Below are 13498 nucleotides of genomic sequence, written 5' to 3'. Positions count from 1 at the left end.
ATTATTATGAACTGGATCCTTTTTTTTATTAAGAAAGACCAGAATGCAGGTGAAGATTGGAATTTATTTTAAAATTCTTTTTGGGCTACTGGTCTGTGCTTTTCTCTGTATGTAACTCCATGAAGACTAAGCCATTTGGGGTGGCAAGATTTACGAGGACTGCCCTGGAAGAACTTATTCTGTGAGTTAAATCTTCCTTTTGCTAATTCTGGTATTTCAGTCGAAACAAACTCTCTCATTCCCAGGCCACACCCATCCCTTACCCAAATGAATTTCTAATACATAACACTTACATTATGAGGACTGGTTGGCTTGCCAGTTAGGTTGGATCCTCTTAGATTAGGAGGTCTCAGTAGAAACAAGATCACTGCAATAACCATCCAGGCCATCAAGATCATGGTAATACTGATGCCATTATCACCAGAGGGCCCTGGTACTAAAGACAAACAAAAAATATATTTGCAACAAAAACTGTAGCATGGTTATAATACTGTTAGATAATGTAAAAAGAAATTCTAATGTTTAAGTGCCAATTTCAAAAATTGTATTAAAATTTAAAAATTATATAAATAGGGGCACCTGGGTGGCTCAGTTGGTTAAGCAGCTGCCTTCGGCTCAGGTCATGATCCCAGGGTCCTGGGATCAAGCCCTGCATTGGGCATCCAGCTCAGCTGGGAGTCTGCCTCTCCCTCTCCTTCTACTCCTCTCCCCTGCTTGTGCTCTCCCTCTCAAATGAATAAATAAAATCTTTTTAAAGACTATAAATAATCTTAAAAAGTACAATTATGAAATATTACATTTTCAATTTCCCTTTCCTCTTGTGAGAAAATCTATATACTAAACAGTATAAAATAGTCATAGGACAAAACCTATTATATGAAGATTTTAATATTTTGGTGTGATCGAATTCTTTGAGAGTTTAGAAAAATTAAGAACTCTTTCTACTCTAAGAATCCAAGTACACTCTTAATTTTGCATATAATTTGGGAAGGTTCACAAACCCACAAAACCACCAATTCCTAGATATACTACAAAACCCAGGCTAAAACCACTTGATATACAATAAAAACACTCTACCTTCAGGAGAGGAAAATTCTGCATTTTAATTATAGAAGCAACATGAAAAAATAATAGAGCTTAAGGAAAAGGGACCATTTGGGCTGTATAATATATAAAGATCCCTTTCCTGATATTCTCAAACAGAGATAGTAATTTGGCTGCCTTTTTTTGTAAAAAGAAGTTGGATTCAGATATAGATATTCTAAAGTCTATGCATTTATCAAGAGAAAAAAAGTCAGGGCTATGTGTATTGATAGTAGTCTCTCCCAGCTCCTTAAGGCCATATCTTATTTAATCCATTGTAACAAGTACCTAGAACGATGCCTGGCCCACAATATGAGCTTAACAAATTTCTGATAAAACAGACTTATAATTGATGTACATTAAAGAACTCAGTTGTCAAAAATGAAAATTATAGATTAGATTTCTTTTTTAAATTTTTATTTATTTATGATAGTCACACAGAGAGAAAGAGAGAGAGAGAGGCAGAGACATAGGCAGAGGGAGAAGCAGGCTCCATGCACCGGGAGCCCGATGTGGGATTCCATCTCGGGTCTCCAGGATCGTGCCCTGGGCCAAAGGCAGGCGCTAAACCGCTGCGCCACCCAGGGTTCCCTATAGATTAGATTTCTAAAGTAAAACATAGTATATCTACGTGGTTACTAAAGTTCAGGACTATAACTGTTTTGGTTTCCTTGCCTGGAGAAAAAGTAAAAGAAATCCAGGCAAGATATTCAAATGAAGCTGATGTACTGCACTGGGGTATTTGGACCCAGATCTCACTCCCAAGAAGGGAAGGGATGGATAGCATTACTGAGGCCAAAGGGTTAGTGACCAAAGGGAACAGCAGTCAAGCAAATTGCTGGGTTGGCCCAATAGCAGGCTGGATAGGAATGGGGCCTCTTGCCCAAACCTCCATCACTTCCCCAGAAGCAGCTAACACAGGACTCCAGGTAATCGAAACTGCCCTATCACACAATGGGTTATCACACAATGCAATAGTACTTTTTCCCCTCTATATCCACATCCATTCCCTTCTTTGTTCTCTCCCATTATACTAAATTATAGTGCTCATTTTCCAAGACCATTCTCTCCTTTGTTTTCTATACCTTACCACTGCCTCATTTTTTTTCTTACACTTACCACTCCATACATGCTCATTTTCCTCTTCCTGGCTTTTAAATCTTGGAATTTTCTTGGTCAATTTTAGGTTTCCTTCTCTTCTGGCTCTACACATGGTCATCCTCACCTGTGGTTTCATTTACCTTCTGTATGCAGACCACCTCTAAATTTATATATACTCAATCCCAACTCTTCCGAACTTCAGATCAAATACTCAACTGAATGTTTACATCAACAGTTGCCTATTTTTTTAATCTTCATACCAATAGTCTTAAACTGTAGTATACATTCCAGACATTCAGCAGCTTCTTAAAAATGCAGAGGACTAAGTTTACCTTGCAATTAAAATACTCAATATCCCAAACTAAAATCATGAAAATCTCTCCCAACCCCATCCTCTATGCCCCACCCAAATTGGGTCTCCATTCATCCAGCTGCCTAGGCCAGAAACTTAAGAAAACATCTATTGTTCTCTCTCAATGACCTTTTATTCACTCCATTATGAAGTTTTCTGTCAATTTTACTTTCTAAATATCACTCAAATCTATCTACTTTATTTTTATTTTTATTTTTTTTTGAGAGAGAGAGAGAAAGCACATGTGAATGGGGTGGAGGGAGGGGCAGAGGGAGGAGGAGAGAGAAGAACCTTAAGCAGGCTCCATTCTCAGGACAGATCTAATGTAGGACTTGATCTCATAATCCTGAGATCACAACCTGAGCTAAAATCAAGAGTCAGATGCTTAACTGACTGAGCCATCCAGAGGCCCCATCAAATTTATTTATACTGGCATTCCATACCTGCTCAAGCTAGCATCACTTCTTGTCTGATTTATTGTGATGGCCTCTTAACTCATCTCCCTATACCTATTCTTGCCGTCCCTAATTCTATCCTCTATGCTGCTCCAAGAATGATGTTTTTTTAAAAAAGCAAATACTATTTTTATTAGTAATACCTAAAATTTGAGTGGTTACTTTGAACCAGGCATAAGCTCTGTTAATCCTTTTCTTTTCTTTTCTTTTCTTTTTTTTTAAGTAGGCTACATGGGGCTTGAACTCACAACCCTGAGATCAGGACGTGAGCTGAGATCAACAGTTGGACTCTTAACCAACTAAGCCACCCAGGCACCCCAACTCTTAATCCTAGCAATCTTATTTTATGGTAAGTACTATCATATTTTCATTTTATAGATGAGGAAACTAGGGAAAAGGGGGTTTAAATCCCAATGTCATACAGTTAGTATGTGGCCAAGCTGGGATTTTAATACAGCTGGTCTCATTCCAGAGCCTGTATTTTTAATCTTTAAACTTTGCCATGTCAGAATCTCTGACAATACCACAGAGTGAGATAGAACCCTGAAAGGTATTAGTCCTGTGAGTAGTACAATTGGAAAATACAGATTTAAAAGAGATATTTTTCCTTTTTAAAAAATATTTTATTTAAATTCAATTTGCCAACATATAACACTCAGTGCTCATCACATCAAGTGTCCTTCTTAATGCCCATCACCCAGTAATCCCATCCCCCAACCACCACTCCTGCAACTCTGTTTGCTTCTCAGAGTTAAGAGTCTCTCATGGTTTAAAAGGGATTTTTGACGCATAAATTTATAACTAGGTAAAATCAGGTTATTTAAAGCAAGTCAAAGAAAGATAACTATGACTTCTATACATTATCATTTCTTTCTTTTTTTTTTTTTTTTTTAAGATTTTTTATTTGTTCATGAGAAACACAGAGAGAGAGAGGCAGAGACAGAGGCAGAGGGAGAAGCAGGCTCCATGCAGGGAGCCCGATGTGGGACTCGATCCCAGGTCTCCAGGATCATGCCCCGGGCTGAAGGCAGGCGCTCAACCGCTGAGCCACCCAGGGATTCCCTACATTATCATTTCTTATAGTACCCCTCTCTTTCAGAAATAAAATGCTAGATTAATTGCATAGGCCAGAAGTACAACCCCAAATTATACAATTTGGAAAGTAGGTCTTTCTCCCTCTTTTTTAAGACTTTATTTTTTTAAGTAAACTCTACATCCAACACGGGACACAAACTCAAAACCCTGAGGATCAAGTGTCATATGCTCTACTGACTGAGAGAGCCAGGTGCCCCAGGTCTCTTATTTTTTGATACTCTTTGCACATAAAGTATTCTTTAGTTGAACCTCAGATCATCAGTTTACTAATTCACATCTTAGACAAAGCACCCCTAACAAAATGCCTACTCCCCTGTAAGACTCTCATATTGATGTTATGGTTTCTCAGTTCTCTTTAACTGTCTCCTAGCTTGGTTCTTATTGCTGCCTTTTCTTCCTGCATACCCTGCTTAGAATCCTGCTTGTAACACATCTGTTGACTAATCCAGTGACACAATCTCTACTGCCTACTGCTTCAACTTTGAACTCTTCAGCCTGGTCTTACCTCATATGATTTGGCCCTACTCATCATATTAACTCTTAATATTTCTCAGAAAAAGCATCCTCCTGCTCTAGTCAACCCCATTATCACCTTCTTTAGCCAGTGGTTCCCTGGCCTGACTATGCATCAGAATGGCATACGATGACATCAGTACCACAAATTGTATGGACCTTCACACCATCTAAATTCTGGAGCAGCTCAGGGATGCCATCAGGAACCAATGATATTTGTAAAGCTTACAAATATTAATGGGCACAATCACATGGGAGATATAAATCTGTTCTCTCATTGCCTGGAAATTATCTGCCTTCAGAGAGTAAACACTTTTTATTCTATGGTCTCGTAAGATGTCAAATCAGAAAAACATAAAAGGGCTCTATATATCCAAGTACAGCATTCTGTTTGCTTTAGGTTTAACTGTTTAGTTACAAGCAAATGTATTACAAATAGCTTGCCAAATGGAATATTCACAATGACGTTCTTAACTTAGCTGGATACCAGGAAGACGGAAGAGTAGACAGGGATGCTCCCAAAAGATTATTTCTATAAACTGATACAGGTTTCCAGGGGAAAAGTAGAAATAGAACAACAGTGAAAGTGGTGTATTAGCACCAGGAGGCTTTAACTCCACAATTTTGGGGTTGTAGAGAATAATTACATTATCCTCAGCTTGGCTACCTGTTTTCAAGTTGATGTACTCCAGAAGTAAGCTAGTGATAGAGCTGGTTTCCATACAACACTTTACCTGAAAGGCAATCTTTCAGAAGATTAAGCAGACTGGTGTCCTGCTCTAGAGAAGAAAACTGTGAGTGAACACCACAGTGAAGTAGAGGTTAGTTCAATATAAAGAATCATGCAGGGGATCCCTGGGTGGCGCAGCAGTTTAGCGCCTGCCTTTGGCCCAGGGCGCAATCCTGGAGACCCAGGATCGAATCCCACGTCGGGCTCCCGGTGCATGGAGCCTGCTTCTCCCTCTGCCTATGTCTCTGCCTCTCTCTCTCTCTCTCTCACTGTGTTGCCTATCATAAATAAAATTAAAAAAAAAAAAAAAAGAATCATGCAGCAACTGAATCTGCTAATACATGGCAGCTAAATTCTGCTACCATACAAAGTAATGAGCTCCATATTCAATTAAATCATCTCAAATACATGCAACACACCATGGCAGGCACAATGGGTACTGTGACATAATAAGAAATATGTAATTGTTCTTCATTCCAGGTCCTGGCACAGAAATTCTAAAACCCTTGGAATTTCCTGAGAGATAGGAGAGAAATGTCATTTATTATTAATAATAGACCTGAGTTTATGCTAATGAGGTGACTTTGGTGGGCCCCTACAGAGCTTCAGGATAGGGCCTGGTTGCCAGAATTTGACCATATAATTAGAGAGCTAGAACTTTCAGCTCCACTCCCTAACCTCCAACCAGGAGAGGGGCTGGAGATAAAGTTAATCACCAATGGCCAATGATTTATTCATTCACGTCTACAGAATGGAACCTACATAAAAACTAAACAATGGGGTTGAGTGAGCTTCCTAATTGGTGAATCCCTCAAGGTGCTGGGAAAGTGGCACACCCAGAGAAAAAGGGAAACTCTGCACCCCTCCACTACATACCATGCCCTGTGTAACCCTTCTATCTGATCATTCTTGTGTTGTAACCTTTATGATACACTGGTAAGGTAAGTAAACTGGTTTCCTGAGTTCTGTGAGCCATTCTAGCAAATTATTTAACCTGAGAAGGTAATTGTGGGAACTCCAGATTAATATATATTTTATGAAAACAGTATAAACTCACCAGAGAAAATTTAGAATACAAAGAAAAGTAATTCTATCACCCACAGGAAACAACTGTATAAACCATTTAAAAACATGGCTTTCAGAAAGGATTTCCATCAAATGCTAAAAGAAGCAGGGGAGAAAAGCTGGCCAATATAAGTAAATATTTAAGCTCTAGAATTTTGTCTTTATAAAATTTAGATTAAAGAAATGAAATTTCACTCAAAGAAATGAGGTTTAAGGTGGGGCTGGCTCAAGCATCACAAATACCACAAATGTAATAAATACTTGTTTTTCCATAAGGAGTTCAATAAGATTATTTTCAACTAGAAAAACAAGTTTTAGCTTTACCGGCTAGGACAAAATTTTGAGCTGCTTATTAGAGGGCACATTGTAGATTAATGAATGCTACTGAAAAAGCAACTTAAAGAAATCTGGAGTGGAGGAACCACCACCACCACCCATCATCCTAACAATCTAACACAACATCTGCACATTACCATTACCTTCCTATCCAGAGCATATAATCATCACCACCCTGCTGCACCAATGGACAATATTCTGGTAAAATTTCTACTTTGGGCTAAAAACACACTGTACTAGCTCCTATTCCTCTAAGCTGTTATATTTACAGAGTTTAATGGGACACTCAGTTCACACAGTGGTAATAATAATTAATAATGTAATAACAAGTATACTTTTTATACATTTTAATAATAGTACCTTACTGTGTTATATATAACACTTTATAATAGTACCTTACTGTGTTTTAGCTTCATATACAAAATAAAGTGGAGCTCAGCTTCAGGAATGCTAAGTATAAAATTAATAAATGAAATCTGGTAATATGACAAAAGCCTTAAAATTTACATAAAATGTAAGAGGGGCAGTTAAAATGTTGGGATTCAGAATGGGATCAAACTTAAGCTATTATTAACTTAAAATAGACTCTTAAAGGTGTTATATGTAAACATCAGGGCAACCACACACAAAGAAATCTATGGTAAATACACAAAAGATAAAGTGAAAGAAATATAAGCATAACACTAAAGAAAGTCATCAAACCACAAATGAAGAGGGCAAGAGAAGAAAGGAACTATAAAAATGGCCAGAAAACAATGAACACAATGGCAACAAGTATATACCTATCACTAATTAACTGTAAAACAAACTAAATTCTCCAATCAAAAGATACAGAGTGGTGGGGCACCTGGCTGGCTGAGTCAGTAGAGTATGTGACTTTTGATCTCAGGGTCATGAATTCAGTGGAGGCCTACATTGAGTGCAGAGCTTATTTAAAAAAAAAAAAAAAAAAAAGGCATAATAGAGTGGCTCGATGGGTAAAACAACAAGACTCATCTATATGCTGCCTGTAAGAGACTCACTTCAAATGTAATGACATACATAAGCTGAAAGTGAAGGCACAGAAAAATACATTCCATGCAAATAGAAACCAAAAGAAAGCTGGGGTAGCTACACTTGTATCAGACAAAATCAATTTTAATACAAAGACTATAATAAGAAACAAATTAGGGCATTATATAATGTTGAAGGGATAAATCTAGTAGGAGGATATAACATTTATAATATTTATAGGAGCACCTAATATATAAAGCAAATATTAACAGACTTAAATGGAGAAACAGACAGCAATACAGTAATTGTAGGGGACTTTAATACCTCACTTACACCAATGGATAGATCACCCAGACAGAAAATCAATATGGAAACATCAGCCTTAAATGAAGCACCAGACTAGATGGACTTAACTGTATATACAGAACATTCCATCCAAAATAAAGAGAATACACTTTCTTCTCAAGTGCACATAGAACATTTTCTAGAATAGATCAGATATTGACTACAAAACAAGTCATAATCAACTTAAGAGGACTGAAATCATTTTTTCCAACCACAGCAATATAGAACTAAAAGTTAATTTCACAAAAAAGCTGGAAAACTGACAATATGTAGAGATTAAACCTGCTACTGAACAACCAGTAGATTAAAGAAAAAAATATTTAAAGACAGTATTCATCCATTTTAATTTTATTTATTTATTTATTTAAAAATAGGCTCCATACCTAACATAGGGCTTGAACTCTGGACTAAGGGATAAAAGTTGCATGCTCTACCAACTGAACCACCTAGGCACCCCAGAAAAATTTTTTATAAAATAAAAAATATCCCGAAGCAAACAAAAATGGAAATAGAACACGCAAATTTATGTGATGCAGCAAAAACAGTTCTACAGGGACTTTCACAAAGATAAATGTCTTCCTCAAGAAATAAAAAAAGTCTCAAACAATCTAACTTTATGTATCTCAAAAACTAGTGAAAAAGAACAAATGAAGTCCAAAGTCAGTAGATAGAAGGAAATAACAAAGATTAGAGTAGAAGTAAATGATATAGAAATTAAAAACAGAAAAAAATAAAATAAAATAAATAAATTAATTAATTAATTAATTTAAAAAAAAAACAGGAAAGACTGGTAAAACTTAGAGCTGATTCTCTGAAAAGATAAGCAAAATGGACAAACCTTTAGTCAGACTAACCAAAACAAGAGACAGGACTCAACTAAAATCAGAAATTAATGAGGAGATGTAACAACTGATACTACAGAAATACAAAGGATTATAATAGACTAGTATGAATAATCATATACCAACAAATTGGACAACCTAGAAGAAATGAATAAATTCCTAGAAACAGAGCCTACTAAGACTGTATCATAAAACGAAAAAATCTTAACAGACTGATAACTCGTAAGGAGACTAAATCAGTAATCAAAAACAAAAACCTTCACTGGTGAGTTCTACCAAACATTTAACATTGTCTCTCATGAATAAATAAATAAAATCTTTTAAAAAAATTAAAAAGAATACCAACACTTTTCAAATTCATCCAAAGATAGGAGTTAACCTACTAAATTCATTTTATGAAGTGAGCATTACCCTGATACCATACCAAAACCAACAAGGATGCCACAAGAAAAAAAGTTACAGGCTAAAGTCTTTTATGAACACAGATGCAAAAATTCTCAACAAAATATTGGCAAATGGAGTTCTTTTTATTTTATTTTATTTTATTTTTTATGACTGTGAGAGTCACACAGAGAGACAGAGATGTAGGCAGAGGAAGAAGCAGGCTCCCTGTGGAACTCGATGCCAGGACCCCGGGATCACGACCTGAGCCAAAGGCAGATGCTCAACCACTGAGCAACCCAGGTGCCCCAGCAAACAGAATTCAACAATATATTAACTGTGTAAGTATGTAAGACATACTTAACTGTGAAACCTGAACTTTTTTCCTCTAAAATCAGGAACACAACAAGAATGGGTCACTGTGGTCACTTTTATTCAACATGATATTGGATATCCTAGCTAGAGCAATTAGGAAAGAAAAAGAAATAAAATGCAACCAAATTTCAAAGGAAGAAGTAAAAGTGTCACTATTTGCAGATGACATTACATATAGAAGACCCTGAAGAAGTCACTGAAAAGAGGTTAGAATAAACAAATTCAGTAATATTGCAAGATACAAAATCAATACGCAAATCTGTTGTGTTTCAATATACTAAATATAACTAGCAAAAAGAGAAATTAAGAAAACAATACCATTTATAATTACATCAAAAAGAATAAAATACCTAGGAATAAATTTAAGCAAGGAAGTTAGAGACTTTTATGTTGAATCAGTAAGATACTAATGAAATAAATTAAAGATGACACAAATAAAAAGACATTCTATGCTCATGGACAGGAACAATTAATATTGTTAAAATGTTCATATTAGGGATGCTTGGGTGGCTCAGCGATTGAGCATCTGCCTTTGGCTCAGGGCGTGATCCTGGAGTTCCAGGATCGAGTCCCACATCAGGCTCCATGCAGGGAGCCTGCTTCTCCCTCTATGTCTCTGCCGCCCCCCCTCTCTCTCATGAATAAATAAGTAAAAAATCTAAGAAAAAAAAAAAGTCCATATTACTCAAAGCAATATACAGATTCAATGCCATCTCTACCAAAAAGTCCAATGGCATTTTTCATAGAAATCTAACAATCCTAAAATCTGTATATAACCACAAAAGACCCCAAAGAGCCAAAACAATCTTGAGAAAGGAAAAAAAAAAAGGCTGAAGGCATCACACTCTATTACAAAGCTATGGTAATTAAAACAGTATGTTACTGGCTTAAAAACAGATACATAGTTGGGGTGCCTGGTGGCTCAGTTAGTTAAGCATCTACCTTTGTGGTTCAGGTCATGATCCCAGAGTCCTGGGATAGAGCCCCACATCAGGATCCCTGTTCATCGGGGAGCCTCCTTCTCCCTCTCCCCGCTGGCTTATGATCTCTCCCTTTCAAAAAAAAAAAATTACCTCAATGGAACAGAATAGAGCCCAGAAATGAATTTATGCATTTATGCTCTATTAATTTATGACCAAGGAGCCAAAAATATACAATGGGGAAAGGACAATCTCTTTACTAAATGGTAGTAGAAAACTGGACCACTATCTTATATAATACGCAAAAATGATCTCTTAATGAATAAAAGATCTGAATGTAAGACCTGAAACCACAAAACTCCTAGAAGAAAATACAGGCAAGTTATCTCCTTGACAAAGGTCTTGTCAATGACCTGAATGTCACACCAAAAGTGAAACCTACAGAAGCAAAAATAAATAAGTGGGACTGCATCAAACAAAAAAACTTCTCAGCAAAGAAAACAACAAAATAAAAAGGCAACCTACTGAATACAAGAAAATACTTGCTCTTTAAAAAAGGGGTGTGTGTGTGCTTGGATGGCACAGTGAGTTAAGCATGCAATTCTTGGTTTCAGCTCAGATCATAATCTCAGTGTCATGAGATCAAGTCCTGCATCAGGCTCTCTCTTCAGTACAGAGTGCTTAAGACACCCTCCCCTTTTCCCTCTGTCCCTTCCCACCATGCATGTGGCCTCTAAAATAAATAAATAAGACAAACCATGAGAGACTCCTAACTCTGGGAAAGAAACAAAAGGTTACAGAAGGGGAGGTGGATGGAGGGATAGGGTAACTGGGTGACAGGCATTAAGATGGGCATGTGATGAGATGAGCACGTTATACTATATATTGGCAAATTGAATTTAAATAAAATTTAAAAATTTAATGAAAAATTTAAAAAATCTTAAAAAAAAAAAAAAGAAAGAAAAGAAAAGAGGTGTGCGGGTGGCTCAGTCAGTTAAGCATCTGCCTTTGGTTCAGGTCATGATCCCAGAGTCCTGGGATCAAGCCTCGCATCGGGCTCCCTGTTCAGCAGGGAGCCTGCTTCTCCCTCTCTTCCTCTGCTCCACCTACTTGTGTGTTTTATCAAATAAATATATAAAATCTTTTTAAAAAACTGCAAATCATATATCTGACAAGGTGTTAGTATCCAAAACATATAAAGAACCCATACAACTCAACAGCAAAAAACAATCTGATTAAAAAATTGTCAGATGGGGCAGCCCGGGTGGCTCAGCAGTTTAGCGCCGCCTTCAGCCCAGGGCATGATCCTGGAGTCCCGGGATCGAGTCCCGTGTCGTGCTCCCTGCATGGAGCCTGCTTCTCCATCTGCCTGTGTCTCTGCCTCTCTCTCTCTCTCTCTCATGAATAAATAAATAAAACCTTTAAAAAAATAAAAAAATAAAAAATTGTCAGATGATTTAAATAGGCATGTTCCCAAAGAAGACACAGATAGCCAATAGGTTAAAATCAATAATCATCATGAAATGCAAACAAAATCATAATGAGATACCATCTCATACCTGTAAGAAAGTCTCATACAGGCAGAGGGAGAAGCAGGCTCCATGCACCGGGAGCCCGACGTGGGACTCGATCCCGGGTCTACAGGATCGCGACCTGGGCCAAAGGCAGGCGCTAAACCGCTGCGCCACCCAGGGATCCTGATCTAAGGGTTTTAAGACTGAGCCCTGTATTGGGCTCCACACGCAGCATGGAGTCTACTTGAGATTCTCTTTCCCTCTCCCTTTGCTCCTTTCCCACTTGTATGCAAGCACTCATGCACTCTCTCTAAAATAAATAAATGAAATCTTTAAAAAAAATAAACACTGGTATATCCCCCTAATGCTTTATTAGTAACTATTTTTAAGACAAATATATACTGGTATGTTTATAATACAGTAATGAAAAACAACACATACAAAGTGATCCCATTTCATTAGTGTATTTGAAATTAATTGTGTCAGATTTCACCCTCCTGTTTTTTTTTTGTTTTTTTTTTTTAAGATTTTATTTATTTATTCATGATAGTCACACAGAGAGAGAGAGAGAGGCAGAGACACAGGCAGAGGAGAAGCAGGCTCCATGCACCGGGAGCCCGATGTGGGATTCGATCCCGGGTCTCCAGGATCGCGCCCTGGGCCAAAGGCAGGCGCCAAACCGCTGCGCCACCCAGGGATCCCGCCTCCTGTTAATGTCATACTTCCATTCTTATAAATTATTATGGCATAAGACAGAATTGGCTTAAATGTTATTATTAGTTCCCCTAAAGTCATCTGTGTCCTGAAAAAAAAGGTGCCTCACCTAATAGCGACCAAGTCTAGAGGTACCTGGGTGGCTTAGTTGGTTGAATGTCCAACTCTTGGTTTTGGCTCAGGTGTGATCCCATGGGTCATGAAATCAAGCCCCAAGTTGGCTCTGCACTCAGTGGGGAGTCTGCTTGAGATTCTCTCCCCTTTCCCTCTCCCTCTGCCCCTACCCTATTCATGCATGGACACACACCTGTACATTCCCTCTCTCTCTCAAATAAATAAATAAATCTTAAAAAAAAAAAAAAGCCACCAAGTCTATCAGCTGTATTAACAATGCAGGGTCCATCTTCCTGCTTGGATTCTCACTTTAGCATCACTACTGCTCATAAAGCCACACTGAGAAACCTCCCAACTGTCTATGCTCTCTTGAGAATGCCAATATCAGAGCCAAAAGGCCCAAAGCTTCCAAACCATAGGAAAGAAGGCCTCCTTCCTTCATTCGAAAGTTCCCAAAGCTGCTATAGATGCAACGAGATGTTAGAGAAAAGGGTGAGGGGTTTGTGCCTAGCAGCCTTGATTATTTTCCAGTGTGACTAGCCAAAACTGCACTGTTACACATACATTTGC

The 13498-nt window shown here is 37.7% G+C and overlaps 1 protein-coding gene across 9 annotated transcripts in view; it reads right to left on the bottom strand.

The window, feature by feature from the left end:
• The window catches only part of SMIM14 (small integral membrane protein 14), a 93850-nt gene that overhangs the window by 16482 nt on the left and 63870 nt on the right, over positions 1 to 13498 (bottom strand). For 7 of the 9 annotated variants that reach the window (XM_077879091.1, XM_077879088.1, XM_077879130.1 and 4 more), the window contains one exon: positions 294 to 436. The exons of the other annotated variants lie outside the window; for them this stretch is intronic. In XM_077879091.1, the coding sequence (XP_077735217.1) occupies positions 294 to 436 (143 nt within the window). The remainder of the gene's footprint in view (positions 1 to 293; positions 437 to 13498) is intronic. 9 annotated transcript variants of the gene reach the window in all.

Source organism: Canis aureus, chromosome 2 (genome assembly GCF_053574225.1).
Source record: "Canis aureus isolate CA01 chromosome 2, VMU_Caureus_v.1.0, whole genome shotgun sequence".
Taxonomy (NCBI): domain Eukaryota; kingdom Metazoa; phylum Chordata; class Mammalia; order Carnivora; family Canidae; genus Canis; species Canis aureus.
Note: the sequence above shows the minus strand (reverse complement) of the source record. Positions and strands in the feature narration are given on the sequence as shown.